Below are 15,474 nucleotides of genomic sequence, written 5' to 3' on the forward strand. Positions count from 1 at the left end.
GTTTTTTAAATGGTTGTTGGATTTTGGATTTTTTTTCGTTTTTGATTTGTTGTGTAGATTTTTTCTTTTGTTATTATAAACTTGAGTGGGTACTTTGTTTTATTTTGGTTTTGGTTTTATCTTAATGGATTATATATATTTATTTATTTTTTTTACATGAAATAAGATGAAGCTATCCCAAAACCAGCTGTCTTCTTAATTTTCTTAATTAAGTAATTAAGCTGTTTTAATCCCATAAAAAATAAAAATAAACAGCTGTTGAGTGACACACATAAAAAAAAAAAAATTAAAGTAAATGTTTGATTGTTGGAAAACGAAAGCAGTAATGTTATGCAGAGATATGATATGCTTTAGGATATATATAACAAAAACAATTCTTAAACTATTATATCGATGGGATTATGTCAATTGGAATTACCGCATTTGTATTAAGAAAAGCAAGTAGTATCAAATTAGTTGCTAGTTAATGGGATTAGCGTCATAATTATAATTTTAGTTACTTTTTTTTTCGCTATCCCCTATATGATAAAACGGAAGTACACTACATTTTTTTTGTAGACTATATAATAGATATATTTATGTTTTTTTGGTTATAAACTTGTGACATATGTGTATCATAATATACGAGTTAGTCTGATTTTTGGTAAATAAGGATAGTATGAATTTAGTTAAGTATAGTAACATATAAATCAATTATAGGTAACATTTAAAAGATAAGAAAATCTTTCAACCTAATTAAAACAAAAATATATGATTCTTCTTTCACATTTATTTTATTTTATATTTAAATTATTTTATTTTTTTATCTAATATATTTAGTTAATAAAATTTATGATTTTTTCTGCATATGATGTAATTTAAATTTTTTTAAACAGACATATATTGCTCAATTGATGAATAAAAAAATATACAAAATATCCTACATCACCTAAGAAAACTATGCAAAGATTCAAAATCATATTAATAAAAAAGAGACCAAAATGATTCTGAATACGAATGAGCAGAAATCTTGATTTATCAGGCATTGAAATTAAAAATTTTATGCATTTTATTATGGTTCTTTATTTTAAAGAATTTCAAATTTTAATAACTTTAAAAATTCAAATGTATAACTTTTTAAATTTTTTAAAGATTATTAATATTTCAATTATTAAAACATTTATCTTTTTATAAAATGTTTAAGATATGAATCGTGAAACCCCAACCCTCAAATACACCAAAAGAACTCGGACGACTTGCGTAAAACTCTCTAACCAAACCTGACCTGAAAGAAAGAGAAAAGAGGGGTGAGTAAAACAAGTTTTACTCAGTGAGAACGATCCCGCCTGCCCACAGGACCGTCAACACAAAACTAAGCACACCAGCAAGCGCATACACAAAGTCTAAGAATAAGCTATCAACAAACCTCCTAATATCTCCAATAATCAAACATGCTTCCTCAACAACATATAAGCTATATATTTCACTAAACACAACTCACATCTAAAACATCGAATCATGCCACCACACAATATCATATAATAACTCGTAGCATATGCAGGCACCATTGACCATACATCTCTTACTCATGTTGACACAAATGGTCATACATCCACTTTACTCATGCAGACACTAATGGTCATACATCGTTTTTCCTCATGCAGACACTAATGGTCATACATCCACATATCAATATCAAACACTCACGTAACACATATCTGTCATTAATAGACATATCATCACTAATCAACCTATATCATACAAACAATCAAACAACTTATCCCTAAACCTTATAATACGATTACGGTCAAAATAGCTTGGTGTTCAAAATCCACAGATCACGCCCTCACCTGAATTCTGGCTAGAAATAGGACTGGAAGGAAGAAGGCTGGAGCAGCTAGCAATAATCTTTTTCGGTGATAATGATGGCTCAGGTGGCTTCCCTAACACCCCTTATATCTGTAACAACCGTCGAACTGACTTGAATCGCTTAGGTAACGCCGGAATTCTTCCACCAAAACCTCAGGTCGAAACTGCAAACTTGTAACGAAGAACCGAAAGATTCTATTTATTCCTAGCAGCAGTATCTATCCAACGACACCAAAATCGTGATCTGGTTCCTTCAGATCCGACGGGAAATGGATCACCAAAACCACTACTTGACACTGTTTCTGAATTCCTCTTCTTCACTAAAACCAACTATGGAGTCATAAGTTACAAACTCAGTAACCAATACAAGCATAATTAATGGAATAGACCATATATCCATGATAGATTTGCCTTACCTAAATGAAGCCGGTGTTAAATGGTGGAACGCGACGATCAACTAAACTTCTCCGTTTTTTTTCACGATGGAAACACACAATAACTACCATAAATGTAACCTCCAACTTCAACTATAGGGGATGATTGAGGCTTAGAATCGATATTTCCTTATGATCTTCCTGCTTAAGATCAATGAAAGTGATGACAAAATCTGCGGTGACGAGAACGAGGCTACGTACACATATATATACATACACACTTAGGTTTTTTTTTATTAGAGAAGTTGGGCTTTGATGGGCTGGAGTTCTTTTCGTCAAAAATCGGAGTTGGTCCAACAACGGTGGATTGGGGTGTTACATGAATAATATTTAAACTTTATAAGAAATTCAAATATTATAAGTATTTTAATTTCTAAAATAATAAAATTTATTCAAACATTTTAAATTTTAATAATATATACGAATTAAAATATCACGTGACAGGTTATATAGCAGGACATATTTGAGTTGATATTAATAGAAAATTAAAATGTCATTAATTCGGTGCTACACGGATAAAATATTATCTTATTATTTTGTGAACTTTTAAAAAACTTTAAAGATTATTGATATTTTAATTATTAAAACATTTAATTTTTATAATTGTTTAAGATATTAATAATATTTAAACTTTATAAGAATTTCAAATATTATAAGTAGTTCAATTTCTATAAAAAAGAAACTTTATAAAAACTTTTTAAATTTTAAAAATATATATAGATTTTTATGAAGTTTTTTTCTGCGGTGTACAATAAATTAAAATATCACACGACGGGTTATATGGCTAGACATGTTTGAGTAGATATTAACAGAAACTTAAAATGTCATTAATTCGGTGCTACATGGATAAAATATCATCTCATTATTTTGTTAACAATATCCATATTAGATTAATAGACGTATCCAATTAAATCGATTAATTAATACTGTAACAAAATAATTAATATGCGGTATAGTGTAGGTTAAGTCATTAACAATCAATATACAATATATAATTTTAAAAACTAAACAAATCAAATAAAATTAACAAACAGAAATTAATATTTTTATCAAATAACTTAAACTGCAGTGTACTGCGGGTCAAAATCTAGATCTACTATAATATATCTTACAAAATAGATGTTATTTTCATAAGTTATATTCAATATAAAATATCATCTCATTATTTTATGGCATAATGTTTGAGCAAAAAAAAAAGTTAAACAAATAAAAACAATTATATATATAATACTTTAAATAAAAATTTCAAAATAAATAAAATAAATGTTAATCCGTGCTCTAGCACTGTCCAATTCTAGTAAATAATATTACGAAAGAAAATCATAACCATTAAGAGTGATTTAATGTCACAACCATCTGAATTTTATAATCAAATAAGATAAATAAAAGTATTAACACATATGTTGTTTCATAGTCCCACGATTCCACTTGATGGTGCGGATGTCTACTTGATTTTTATTTTGGTCATATAATAAGTGTGTGATTAAGTTACATTTGTCTTACATTTGGGTTTACCATTGTTGTAGTCATATGCAGAGAAATTAAGATGAACAATTTAATCAATAGAATCATTTGTAAGTTTCATGTCTAGAAGGTTTCTTCTAATATTTCTTTTGTTATTTAGTAATATCATTTTAACTAAAGGTACATTTAGCTAGATAGTTTTTTAACAAATAGTTGCATACTTTAATTAACCATATATTTGTTTGAATACAATACATAAACCAAGACAAGCACTAAAAGAAGGTTTTATTAGTATCCTTCTCTCAATTTATTTGACCAACTTAGATCAGTTGTTCCTCAAAATATTGGTTGTGTCAGATATGATCCTCCATTGTTCTTAATTTTTCTAGAGCTGAGGCAAGACCAATCGAAAGGAGGAATTGTATAAGGTCCGCTTAGTATACCCTCAGCAATCAAGCTGTACGCAGCCTCAGTCAAATGAACACCATCCCAAGCCACATACTTTGAAGGATCACTACAACCTTCAACTACATCAGTCCCGCATTTCTTACCCACCGTATAGTTGTACGGTCCTCCAAAACCGCAGCAAGCCGACAAGGGTCTGTTTATGAACCCTGATTGGATAGTTAACTCGGTTAACAAAATTGAATCAATGTACGTGTAGGTTCAGTAGAAGAATAAAGAATTCTCTAACCGAATTTGGCTGGTTCTTGGAAAATGCTCGACAGAACGTTGTAGTAGTCCGCGTATATGATATTGACATGAGGGTACAACTTCTGAAGTCTGTTGAGTTCTACTTGAAGCTGCTCGTTGTGATATTCTCCAAACTTATTCAGCCATTTCAAACATCCTGTTAAAGGATCGTATTCTTCCATGTTTGTTGTCTGATATATTGTCCAATAGACCACTGAGCATCCCATAGGGAATTCTCCGGGAACTAGAAATGTTTTCCCTCCCATACCGATTAACTCCTGCGCTATCGAACATTCAGTCAGTCATTGTTCCAAAAATTTGATGAGATATTCAAGAAGATCAAGAATTTGATTAGGTATATATATATGTGGAAAGAGAAATGTTTACCGTGATTGCGGAAGAAATAGTTCTGATAACTAGTGGAACCAGCTCTTTGACCTCTTCAATGCTTTTTTCCACGAAGAATGCGTAATTATAGTCATTCCCTCCAATTTCTCCCATGAGAATTAAAGCATTTTCTATCATATCTCTGCAGTCTAAAACAAGATTACAATGTAAGTCATTTATTCTACATGCAAGTGATAGCTTGATTAATTCACTGTGTCTTAGAGGTTAAAAAGAGTTGATCTTCCCAACTAACCTGAAGGAGAGCCACATAACTTAGGCAAACTCTCCTTGAAGCTACTAAGCTGAACACCTAAACTGACATTGGTGCAAGGAAAGTGAATTCCCCTCTCCTCAAGAAAGGAACGTTCCAGTGCTGTTGCTCCACCTACCGCGAAATTAACTCCTTTCTCAAAGTTTGCATTTTGAGATCCATAAAATGGAGGCACGAGCGATAACCTAAGAATTCAGCTGTGAACAGAACCAAAGATAGATTGTAAGTTGAGGAACCAATTTATAAGGCGTAACCACTGTTAATGGTGTAGTATATAGATGATCTCAGGTTTTGTATTTATACAATGGAACTTGCTACTCAAGCAAGAGCATCCAGAAAAAGAAGTTAAAGTAAGAGTGACACACAGGACAAAACAGGGGAGAACCAAACATCAGAAATATATAACAACAAACTACGTAATTTGTAAGTGCTAGTACATTACAAACCATGAGTGTGTGTTTTCAAGCATGGTGAAACCAAATAATATTACAAGTCCATGACTTAATCGTGTCATGCAATCCACAATAATACATGCTCCAAATTGCTCGGAACTTTTTCTTTGGATGTAATTTTCAAGAAAGTATCTGAGCTTTTAAATATGGTTGATAATATTAAATTATAAAAAAATTTATAATACTATATTCATGTTAAAATTAAATACTATTTCTTTTTTAGAATTTATGTATTACAATAGTACACAGTACACAGTTACATTTTCAATAATAACTGAAAGTATATATTTAAATATATAAGTTTAACATTTAAATATATCACATAAATTTAAAGTCAAGAGATTATATAAAAAACTGAAACTTGTATAAATTACTATACTTCAGATTTTTTTTTTAATCTATATATGAAGATTTAAATTTAGTCTATTAGTAAGGGAGAGGAAAAGTGGCTTTTTTATACCCTCACTAATGACATATGTTAAATTCATACATCATCTATGCTCTTGTGCCAAGTCATACCTCCACCTAATAAAACTTTAAATTTAAAATCTAAAGTTTTGTTTTTGTGCAAAACCATACATAGACATTAACAATGTTAAATCACGTGATGATGTGGATGCCACATATTATACCACGTTGTGTTAGTGCAAAAATAATCAAAATCTCTACTTAAACGTCGTTTTAAGCTACGTAGTGATATGATACGACGTCGTTTGGATTGTTGCACCTATCAAATAGCAATATTATAAGCGTCGTCTCATTTTTATTGGTTTATGATAGATGCATGGTTTGTTAAAAACATCACAAACTGGGAGCAATAACAAGCCAAGAAAATGGTTCCAAATTCTTAAAATTGGAGGCAAGAAAAAGCCGTTTCTAACAAGGTTCCAAGACGTAAAACAAACGACATTAACCAACTAAGGTTCCAGTGGTAAACAAAATAAAGAATAAGGTTCCAAAGACCCAAGTATCTGAGTCAAATCATCAAGAAAACATACTCCAATAAAACTACTCCAATTTTCTTCACTCCGCTTCATCAAACCTTGCATAATAAACACAAAAGATAGTTTCAAAAAAAGTTTAGAAGAAGCATATCTAACCTTAAAACTGAAAAGATTTTACGTACCTTAAACAAATTGTGATGTGTGGCTTGGTTGGCTAGATCCTTCCCCTTGACTAGACTCACTAACACTTTTAGGTTGTTTCTTTGGCCTGTAAACCGGGACACCAATATTAGGACAACTTCTGGTGTTATGTCTTGCCAAACCACACCTTCCACAATGAATTTCCCTCCCTTCTCTTGTAATTTTTGTTTTCTTCACAGGAGGTTCTTCTACTCCCTTCTCTTTCTTCTTTTTCTTCGGAGACTCATTCTTTCCTTTTATTCTTTTTTGCTTCTTTTTAGCACCTTGAGACGCTTCTCTTGGCGGGACTTGAATCATACGCTCATCTGACCTTCCCCAAAAGTTCATTCCATTAACTGCCTTGATAGGACCATTGTATTGTTTGCGCCATGTAGATGTCAAATACCAGTTGGAGACATAGTCCTCAGGCTTAAACTTCTTATATGATATTACACGTAAGACATGACGACAAGGAATCCCTGTCATACTCCACCTCCTACATGCACATGTTCTTGCAATCATATCAACATGATGACCCTGCTTGTGTTCAACCACTTCAAATTGACTATTTCCAACAGGAATTACTTGACAAAACTTTCGGTGTTTCTCCTCTTCCTTGATGGTCTTCGCAACTTTTAGACTAAATTTTCCTTGATGCTTCATGGCCTTCTTTTTTCTTATATCCATACGAATCATGGCTTGTCTTCTTATTGTCTCCAACATCTCAACAAGGGGCATCTCTCGGGCTTTGTTGATAGTATTGTTGTAGGACTCAGAGAAATTATTCGAAACATCTTCACACACTGATGTGGAAGTGAAAAAAGCGCGGCTACACTTATGTGGATTCCTCATCATCAATGCCTCATACACACCAACATCAAAGTTCTTCAATGCGGCAATGGCTCTCTCATATTCACCAATGTTGAAACTCTTTGCAACTGCCCAAAATAAGTCCTTAGGCAATTCTTTACCTGGATAAACTCTCCTTAGGTTTCCATAGATGTGGCGCGCACACATACGATGTTCCACCTTAGGCAATTCTTGGTCAACAGCATTGAGTAAGCCCTATCATGTAAAAAAAAGAGCTTTATTCTAACTATCTTAAACAGATTACATAGATGACAAAGAGTAAATGAACACTGAACTTACTTTTTGTCTATCAGAGATAAGTGTGAATCCAGTTCCATCTTGAAGTTTCAAATCAGTCTTAAGCTTCTGGATAAACCATAACCAACTGTCTATATTTTCCTTTTGCACCACAGCCCAAGCAACAGGAAAGAATTGATTATTTGCATCCCTTCCTACGGCTGCCAAGAGTTGACCCTTAACATCGTTCTTTAAAAAACAGCCATCTATTCCAATAATAGGGCGACAATGAGCAAGCCATGTCTCCTTGAGGGCTGCAAAGCACACATAGAACCTATCAAAAGACTCTATACCACCATCACCAGTTATTATCCCCAACTCAACTGTAGATTCTGGATTAGACCTTTTTAAAATCAGAAACAAAGTTAGATTATCAACTATAAAACATAATAATTAGAATTATTTGGATAGATTTTATTTACTTTAGCAACTCTAGTCGGTAGTCTTTTATCCTTGAAAATTGCTCATCATGTTCATCCTGAATCATCGATAAGGCTTTTCTCTTGGCTTTTCTACACTGATCAGGTGTCACAATCAAGTTGTAACGCTCCTCAAGTGTGTCTTGCATTGTCTTTGGCTTGTAGGTAGGATCTTTTCTAATGTCATTCAACAATAATTTAGCAATAATCCCATCCTTCACTACCTTGCTAAACCCATCCTTAATACATGAATGCTCATCTTCACATCTCTTAACCATGTATGCTCCTATTGGTGCTTCATATGAACAATAAATTCTGAACTTGCAATCACCACCAAGTGAACACTTTACTTCTGATTTATCAGGTCCCCATCTTGTGAACTTCACATTACACCCTTCCTTAAGAGCATAATCAACTACAGCTTCTTTAAATTGAGATATGTTGTCAAATACCTGCCCCAATCTAATATTTCCACTACCTTTTTGGCATCTTAAATACTGTCTTCCCTCTTCTTCACAATCTGAATTATGAGGAGTATATTCATCATTGTCCTCCTCTTCTTCATCAACAAAGCCTGCAACATTTTCCTCCACTTGAGCTTCTTCATCAAGCCGCTCACCTTCAGCTCTGTTATCAATTCCATCACCACCAGTTTCGTTGGCATTTTCATCTACATCAACTCTATAATCATTCTCATGATCACCAGCAGCTGTATTCGCATTTCCATTCTCATAGCTGAAATGACAACAACAATTTTTTTCTTTTAGAATTTGACAAATTATCGAGTACTTGGTGTTCATAAACAAGACGTTGTGTCTCATTAGGAAATAACTGTATATACTGAGACATAAACACACATCACATCTAATATATACAAATAAAATAAGATATTTAACTAAATCTATATGATATGTAGATAAATAAAGTGAAAACCCCAAAATTTATTTCAAAATTACCTCATTTTTCCAGCGGGTGAAGGGATGAGAAACTCTAATTCCACTTCCACAAAACTCTTTAACTTCAAAAAACGTTTCTACTAACTTCGGATTCGTCAATGGTTAGAGAAGAAGTGAAGTCCCAATTGTTGTGATCTTCGTTGAGAGTTAAAAGAAGATCAATGAGACGACAGGTTTTGTGAAAAATAAAGTAAAACATGAGACGGCATGCTCGATGTTGCTTTTAATTTCTGCCCACACTCCAACTACGTCGTATTAACAAAATAATTCGATTCTAGGTTTTGCACTAACACGACGTGGTATAATACGTGGCATCCACATCATCACGCGATTTAACATTGTTAATGTCTATGTATGGTTTAGCACAAAAACAAAACTTTAGGTTGTAAATTTAAACTTTTATTAAATGGAGGTATGACTTGGCACAAGAGCATAGATGATGTATGAATTTAACATATGTTATTAGTGAGGGTATAAAAAAGCCATTTTTCCGTAAGGGAGATAAAGTTATTTCATACTATTTGATAAATATTTTTTTTCAAGTAAAGAAAATGCAACCATGAAATATTAGAAAAACGAAAAAAAATGAAAACATGCAGGAAGATAGATAAAGAAAAAAAAAGCATGTTGCCTGTGGCCTGTGGGTATCAATTACAAAATCATATAAGTTTATAAAATTAGCAAGGACTATTAGACAAAGATTATAAAATTAGTATAGGACACGTGCCCCTCTTAGTTTTTTCATAGAAAGTCAAGAAGACACGTACCAATGAAATCGATGATGAGGCGGCCGTTTGAGAAACGTCCGGTGGGATGGTGGAAGAAAGTTTCTCCGTACGGTAGAAGCGCGACCTGAGGATGATCGTTAGGATCGGAGAGGCCGAGCAAGTTTCCAGTATCGGCAATCGAATCGCCGAAACTTAAGATCGATCTCAAGTTCCGACACTCTGGTTCCGAGTTTACCATAGTGAGAAAAAAAGTAGATAAAATGAAGATGGTCGCGAGCTTCGTCAATAGAGAAGCCATGCGAGAAGAGATCTCCGTCGTCCCTACGAATTCGAAATCTTTCTTTTTGAAGTTTTCAAGAAAAGATACAAAACCAATAAGGGGGATGGGCACGACACGACGAATGGGGAGTATGGGTGGCCTAGTTGTTGTTCATATTTAAAGTTTTCTTACTCTTCTTGATATTACCAATGAATCTCGAATCGTTATCAAACCAGATACCATTGCCTGAAGTGACAATAATAATGACCAATGAATTTAAATTGTACCATGAATCTTTCAACCACACACGACTTATAGTTAGTTGTTGATATTGAATGTTCTGATAAATGTAACGATTAATTTACACTTGCAACATTAATTTAGTACATATTTTGGGTTTAATTAAGTACGGGAATTAAGGGTGTGACTGTTAATCATTGGAGTAAAAGAGAGGAACGTGAGATGAATTAAAAGATACCAGGAGGTAAAAGTGAGTAATCAGAGTAAACAAGGTTTACTAAAAAGCTACTTTTGGACTTAGGGAGACTACATAAGTTAAGAATTTTTCTGGTTGAAAAACCAACCATACATGGTATTATCAATATCCTTCTCACAATTTTTATGACCAACTTATATCAATTGTTCAACAAATAATTCTTTGTGTTAGATGATCCCTTGTCCTTAATTTCCGAACTGAGGCAAGACCAATCGAAAGGAGGAACTGCATAGGGTCCCTTTAGTATACCCTCGGACATCAATCTGTACGCAGCCTCAGTCATATGAACACCGTCCCAAGCAACATACTTTGAAGGATCACTACAACCTTCAACTACATCAGTCCCACATTGCGAAACTGAGGTATAGTTGTAAGGTCCTCCTACGCCGCAGCAAGCACACAAGGGTCTGTCCATGAATCCTGATTGCATAATTAAATCTGTTAGCAAATTGACCAATGTACTTGTTTGCGTAGGTTCAATAATAGGATCAAGAAGTCTAACCGAATTTGGCTGGTTCTTGATAAAAGCGCAACAACGCGTTGTAGTAGTCAGCATATATGATGTTCACATGAGGGTACAACTTTTGGATTCTGTTGAGTTCTGCTCGAAGCTGCGAGTCGTGGTTTTCTCCAAACTTGTTCAGCCATGTCAAACATCCTGTCAGAGGATCATATTCTTCTATGTTTGATGTTTGATATAATGTCAAATAGGCTACTAAGCATCCCATAGGGAACTGTCCGGGCACCAGAAATGTTTTCCCACCCATACCGATTAACTCCTGCGCTATCAAACATTCAGTCAGTCGTTGTTCCAAAAATTTGATTAAATATTCAAAAAGAGAAATGTTTACCGTGATCGCAGAAGAGACAGTAGTTATAACCAGGGGTATCAACTCCTTGACCTCTTGAATGCTTTTCCCCACAAAGAATAGGTAAAAATAGTCATTCAATCCAATTTCTCCCATGAGAATTAAAGCATTTTCCATCATATCTGTGCAGTCTAAAACAAGTTTACAATGTAAGCCATTGTTCTACAAGTCAGCTTGATTCATTGCATCTTGGAGTTGAACCTTTACAGGGCAGGTAGGATCTCTAAGCAAACCCAAAACAGAACGAGTGATTTTTTTTATTTTTTTATTTTTTTTTAATTTCTCTTTTTTTTTTTACTATCATAAACTCTCATAGAGCTGAGTATCAATTCTGCTTTACGATGGGAGCGTAAGAAATCCAGATTTAATACTTCTAACCATATAAAACAGGAAACATGTAAGTACAAAAATTAAAAAGAGTTAATCTTCCCAACCTGAAGGAGAGCCACACAAGTTAGGCAAACTCTCTTTGAAGCTACTAAGCTGAACGGCTAGACTAACGTTGGTGTTAAAAAAGTCAATTCCTCTCTCTTCAAGAAAAGAATGTTCTAGTGCTGTTGCTCCTCCTACCGCGAAGTTAACACCCTTCTCAAAGTTTGCATTTTGAGATCCATAAAAAGGAGGCACAAGTGGTAGACTCAAGAATTCAGCTGTGAACAGAACCATAGAAAAGAGAATGAGAGAGCTGTAAGAGTATGAACACCAATAAGGGTGCTTAACAACATTTAGTGGTTTTGTATCTAGATTATTTTAGGTTTTATATAATCAAACTTGCTACTCAAGCAAGAGCATCGAGAACTCTTTTGGTTTATCACTTTCCTACACACTTACTCACACCTTTAGTAAAGTCAAAGGACACAATAAACGTACCGATGAAATCGATAATGAGACGGCCGTTTGAGAAACGACCGGTGGGATGGTGGAAGAAGGTCTCTCCATACGGTGGAAACGCAAAGTGAGGGAGATTGTTAGGATCTGAGAGGCCAAGAAAGTTTCCAGTGTCGGCAATTGAATCTCCGAAACTGATGATCGATTTGAATTCCCGGCACTGTGTTTTCGAGCTCACGTTAGTGACAAGAAAAGTAGATAACAAGAAGAAGATGATGAGCTTCATCAAGAGAGGAGAATCGAGAGACGCCATTGCGACTTGCGAGAGGTCCAGAGATTGATAGTTTATTGTCAAAATAGTTTAAATTCTCCTCTGTAGTTATTTTCCGTGAGCATAAGCATCCGTGGCCGACGTTTGGTTGGTGCTAAAACGATTGTGGATGTTTTTGTCGATAAGCTTGATAAGAAAAAAAAAAAAAAAATAGTACACTACAGTATTTCTTATACATAGTTACTAATATTAATTTACTTGATCTTAACATAGTAAATAATTCAACTACAATAATAGTTGTTTTTTTTTGGTTTTGACATCATCACTCAGCTCATATTGTTTATGTTTAGTCATATATAAGTGAAACTTCCCAAAATTACCATTCCTTCTTGGTCCTTTTTAAAAATTTTTTTTACCATAAACTAATGGCATTCTCGTGACGAAAATATTCCTGGCAAAGAAACAAAAAGCACGCTGGTGAAAGTGAATGCGACAAATCCTATTCCTTTCCTTTTTGTTATTCTCTTTTGTTTTAAAGAATTTTTTTTTTTTTGATAAACAGTTTTTTGGTTCTTTTACAAAATAATTTTTGATAAACAAGTCTAGAAACGTGCCACTTTCCTCGTAATATTTGGATTTCCTGCGAACAATTTTCACTTTATGATAGACCAATGATGGACAATTTTACTCTTAACAGTCGATTCCATAAATGACGGCTCTATGTGCAACACCTCTGTAAATTATAAGTCTTTAAATTCATGACCACTAGATCAAAAAATTTCCATATTTTATTATGATCGAAAAATTTCAAAATGTTTTGTTTAGGAGAAAGTACAGAACCTAATTGGTTTGAAAGGACATATTGGTCATGACTCAATAAGCGTTTTTGTTTTCTTATAAATCCTGGTGGGGCTAGGATATTTACTTTCTATGAATTAGAAATCTTTGCATTTTTTGTATCGCGTTCAAAACCTACTTGTGAATTTTAGCCATCCTCCACAAAATATATGTTTGCAGATTCTTCTAAATAATTTCTAAGTACGGGGATAAGATTCATATATGTCCATGGATCATAACCAACAAGTGAGCAAGTCTTAACTGGTATTTGCAAGTATATTTCGATGTTCACTTTTGGTCACATTATAGTTCCGGTTCTATGGTCTTGTTTGTGTTTAAACTCATCGACACTTTTTTACAGTGGAAGGATTAGAGTTTGCTGTAAGGCCAGTCTGGCAAATTGCAAGCCACGTAGTTCCATTATTTTATGATATGATAATGATCATCTAAAAATGATCATCTAAAGCGGAATGATATTAATATCATTCCGTGGTATATGTCCTAGTTTATCTAACATAGCAACAATACAAATTGTCAAATTAATACAAATGCATGAACATGATCCAAGACAAGCACTGAAGAACATACATGGTATTACCAGGATCCTTCTCTCAAAATTTTGACCAACGTATATCAGTGGTTCATCAAACAATTCTTTTTTCAGACGGTCCAGTCCTTAATTTCCGAGCTGAGGCAAGACCAATCGAAAGGAGGAACCGCATAGGGTCCCTTTAGTATACCTTCAGAAATCAAGCTGTACGCAGCCTCAGTCATATGAACACCGTCCCAAGTCACATACTTTGAAGGATCACTGCAACCTTCAACTACATCAGCCCCACATTACCAAAATGAGGTAAAATTGTAAGGTCCTCCTACGCCACAACAAGCGGACAAGGGTCTGTTCATGAATCCTGATTGCATAGATAACTCGGTTAGCAAATTGACCAATGTACTTTTTGTGGAGATTCAGTAAAAAGATCAAGAAGGCTAACCGAATTTGGCTGGTTCTTGGTAAATGCGCAACAGCGCGTTGTAGTAGTCAGCATATATGATGTTGACATGAGGGTACAACTTCTGGAGTCTGTTCAGTTCTGCTTGAAGCTGCTGGTCGTGGTTTTCTCCAAACTTGTTCAGCCATGTCAAACATCCTGTCAAAGGATCATATGCTTCCATGTTTGATGTTTGATAAGATGTCAAATAGATTGCTGAGCATCCGAGTGGGAAATCTCCGGGCACCAGAAATGTTCTGCCCCCCATACCGATTAACCCCTGTTGTTATCAAATATTTAGTCAGTCAGTGTTCCAAGAATCTGATGAGATATTCAAAAAGAGAAATTTACCGTGATTGAAGAAGAGATAGCAGTAATCACCATGGGAATCAACTCCTTGACCTCTTCAATGCTTTTGCCAACTAAGAATGCGTAATTATAGTCAGTCCCTCCAATTTCTCCCATGAGAATCACTACAAGAAAACAGTCGATTTGCAAGGGAAATCTGCGACGGCAAAATGCCCTCGCAAATTTGCGACGGATTTGCGAGTAGTTTGCTAGTTTAGCGAGGGTACTTGCAATTCCCTCGCAAAATTTGCGACGGCGAAATCCCTCGCAAATTTGCGACGGCGAAATCCCTCGCAAATTTGCGACGGATTTACGACAGATTTGCGACTCCGCGAAACATCCTCGCAAAAACATCGCAACTTCTCGCATATTGCGACGGATTAGCGCTGACATTTTCCGTAGCAAATTTGCGAGAGAGTTGCAAGGGTCGATGATGTCGGCAGCCACGTTTTTCCCGAGTGTAACTGTTTTGTCGGCAAAACAGTAAAAGCCTCGCAAATCCCTTGCAAGAAAATAATATTTTAAAATATCCCTCGCAAATCCTTTGCAAATTTCCCTAGCAAATCCATAGCAACTATTTTTAGTAGGCCTATAAATAGCAAGTTTATGATCCATGGAAACCACAACACAAAACACTTCCAACAAAAATACTTTG

At 34.5% G+C, this 15,474-nt stretch overlaps 3 protein-coding genes, 1 long non-coding RNA gene and 1 pseudogene across 7 annotated transcripts; all 5 read right to left on the reverse strand.

Moving 5' to 3' along the window:
* Positions 1 to 1,109: 1,109 nt before the first annotated feature.
* On the reverse strand, positions 1,110 to 2,485 carry LOC104741470 (uncharacterized). The gene is made up of 3 exons (XR_760319.2): positions 2,265 to 2,485; positions 1,830 to 2,178; positions 1,110 to 1,264 (listed from the first exon to the last, which is right to left on the reverse strand). It is a non-coding gene; the product is annotated as an uncharacterized LOC104741470 (long non-coding RNA).
* Positions 2,486 to 3,941: 1,456 nt separating this feature from the next.
* LOC104743589 (GDSL esterase/lipase At1g28580-like) lies at positions 3,942 to 10,332 on the reverse strand. The gene is made up of 5 exons (XM_019236249.2): positions 9,962 to 10,332; positions 5,080 to 5,294; positions 4,827 to 4,975; positions 4,441 to 4,717; positions 3,942 to 4,360 (listed from the first exon to the last, which is right to left on the reverse strand). Exons 3-5 carry the CDS (start codon positions 4,962 to 4,964, stop codon positions 4,083 to 4,085), a joined length of 693 nt encoding a protein of 230 aa, XP_019091794.2. The 5' UTR covers positions 4,965 to 4,975; positions 5,080 to 5,294; positions 9,962 to 10,332; the 3' UTR covers positions 3,942 to 4,082.
* Positions 6,374 to 9,334, reverse strand: LOC147928130 (uncharacterized). The gene is made up of 5 exons (XM_087483155.1): positions 9,195 to 9,334; positions 8,242 to 8,973; positions 7,823 to 8,162; positions 6,676 to 7,738; positions 6,374 to 6,591 (listed from the first exon to the last, which is right to left on the reverse strand). The coding sequence occupies exons 1-4, from the start codon at positions 9,197 to 9,199 to the stop codon at positions 6,677 to 6,679; spliced, it is 2,139 nt and encodes a 712-aa protein (XP_087339281.1). The 5' UTR covers positions 9,200 to 9,334; the 3' UTR covers positions 6,374 to 6,591; position 6,676.
* A 362-nt stretch (positions 10,333 to 10,694) lies between the features above and the next one.
* On the reverse strand, positions 10,695 to 12,971 carry LOC104741471 (GDSL esterase/lipase At1g28580-like). Of its 3 annotated transcripts, none has more exons than XM_010462356.3 (5): positions 12,417 to 12,971; positions 11,981 to 12,196; positions 11,529 to 11,668; positions 11,180 to 11,456; positions 10,695 to 11,097 (listed from the first exon to the last, which is right to left on the reverse strand). In XM_010462356.3, exons 1-5 carry the CDS (start codon positions 12,685 to 12,687, stop codon positions 10,817 to 10,819), a joined length of 1,185 nt encoding a protein of 394 aa, XP_010460658.2. In that variant the 5' UTR covers positions 12,688 to 12,971; the 3' UTR covers positions 10,695 to 10,816. The 3 variants fall into 3 exon arrangements, with proteins under 3 accessions (XP_010460658.2, XP_010460657.2, XP_087342002.1); XM_010462355.3 differs by having other exon boundaries at positions 11,529 to 11,677; XM_087485876.1 differs by having other exon boundaries at positions 11,180 to 11,677.
* A 1,073-nt stretch (positions 12,972 to 14,044) lies between these two features.
* On the reverse strand, positions 14,045 to 15,212 carry LOC104743590 (GDSL esterase/lipase At1g28580 pseudogene; annotated as a pseudogene). Its single transcript, XR_015580788.1, has 3 exons — positions 14,823 to 15,212; positions 14,475 to 14,751; positions 14,045 to 14,393 (listed from the first exon to the last, which is right to left on the reverse strand). The product of XR_015580788.1 is annotated as a GDSL esterase/lipase At1g28580 pseudogene (transcript).
* Between the last annotated feature and the right edge of the window lie 262 nt (positions 15,213 to 15,474).

Source organism: Camelina sativa, chromosome 14 (genome assembly GCF_030686135.1).
Source record: "Camelina sativa cultivar CO46 ecotype springtype chromosome 14, ASM3068613v1".
NCBI classification, from domain to species: Eukaryota; Viridiplantae; Streptophyta; class Magnoliopsida; order Brassicales; family Brassicaceae; genus Camelina; species Camelina sativa.

Bases quoted from the DNA above. Each gene is read 5' to 3' on its own strand.
- LOC104743589 (XM_019236249.2), bottom strand. From the start codon at position 4,964: ATGATAGAAAATGCTTTAATTCTCATGGGAGAAATTGGAGGGAATGAC. The intron at 4,718-4,826 runs GTAAACATTTCT...TCGATAGCGCAG, and splicing joins CTATTTCTTCCGCAATCACG to GAGTTAATCGGTATGGGAGG. The intron at 4,361-4,440 runs GTTAGAGAATTC...CTATCCAATCAG, and splicing joins CCAAGAACCAGCCAAATTCG to GGTTCATAAACAGACCCTTG.
- LOC147928130 (XM_087483155.1), bottom strand. The intron at 8,163-8,241 runs GTAAATAAAATC...GATTTTAAAAAG, and splicing joins TACCGACTAGAGTTGCTAAA to GTCTAATCCAGAATCTACAG. The intron at 7,739-7,822 runs GTAAGTTCAGTG...TTTACATGATAG, and splicing joins TTATCTCTGATAGACAAAAA to GGCTTACTCAATGCTGTTGA.
- LOC104741471 (XM_087485876.1), bottom strand. From the start codon at position 12,687: ATGGCGTCTCTCGATTCTCCTCTCTTGATGAAGCTCATCATCTTCTTC. The intron at 12,197-12,416 runs GTACGTTTATTG...TTCTGTTCACAG, and splicing joins TCTCATTATCGATTTCATCG to CTGAATTCTTGAGTCTACCA. The intron at 11,678-11,980 runs GTTGGGAAGATT...AACTTGTTTTAG, and splicing joins CTTGTGTGGCTCTCCTTCAG to ACTGCACAGATATGATGGAA.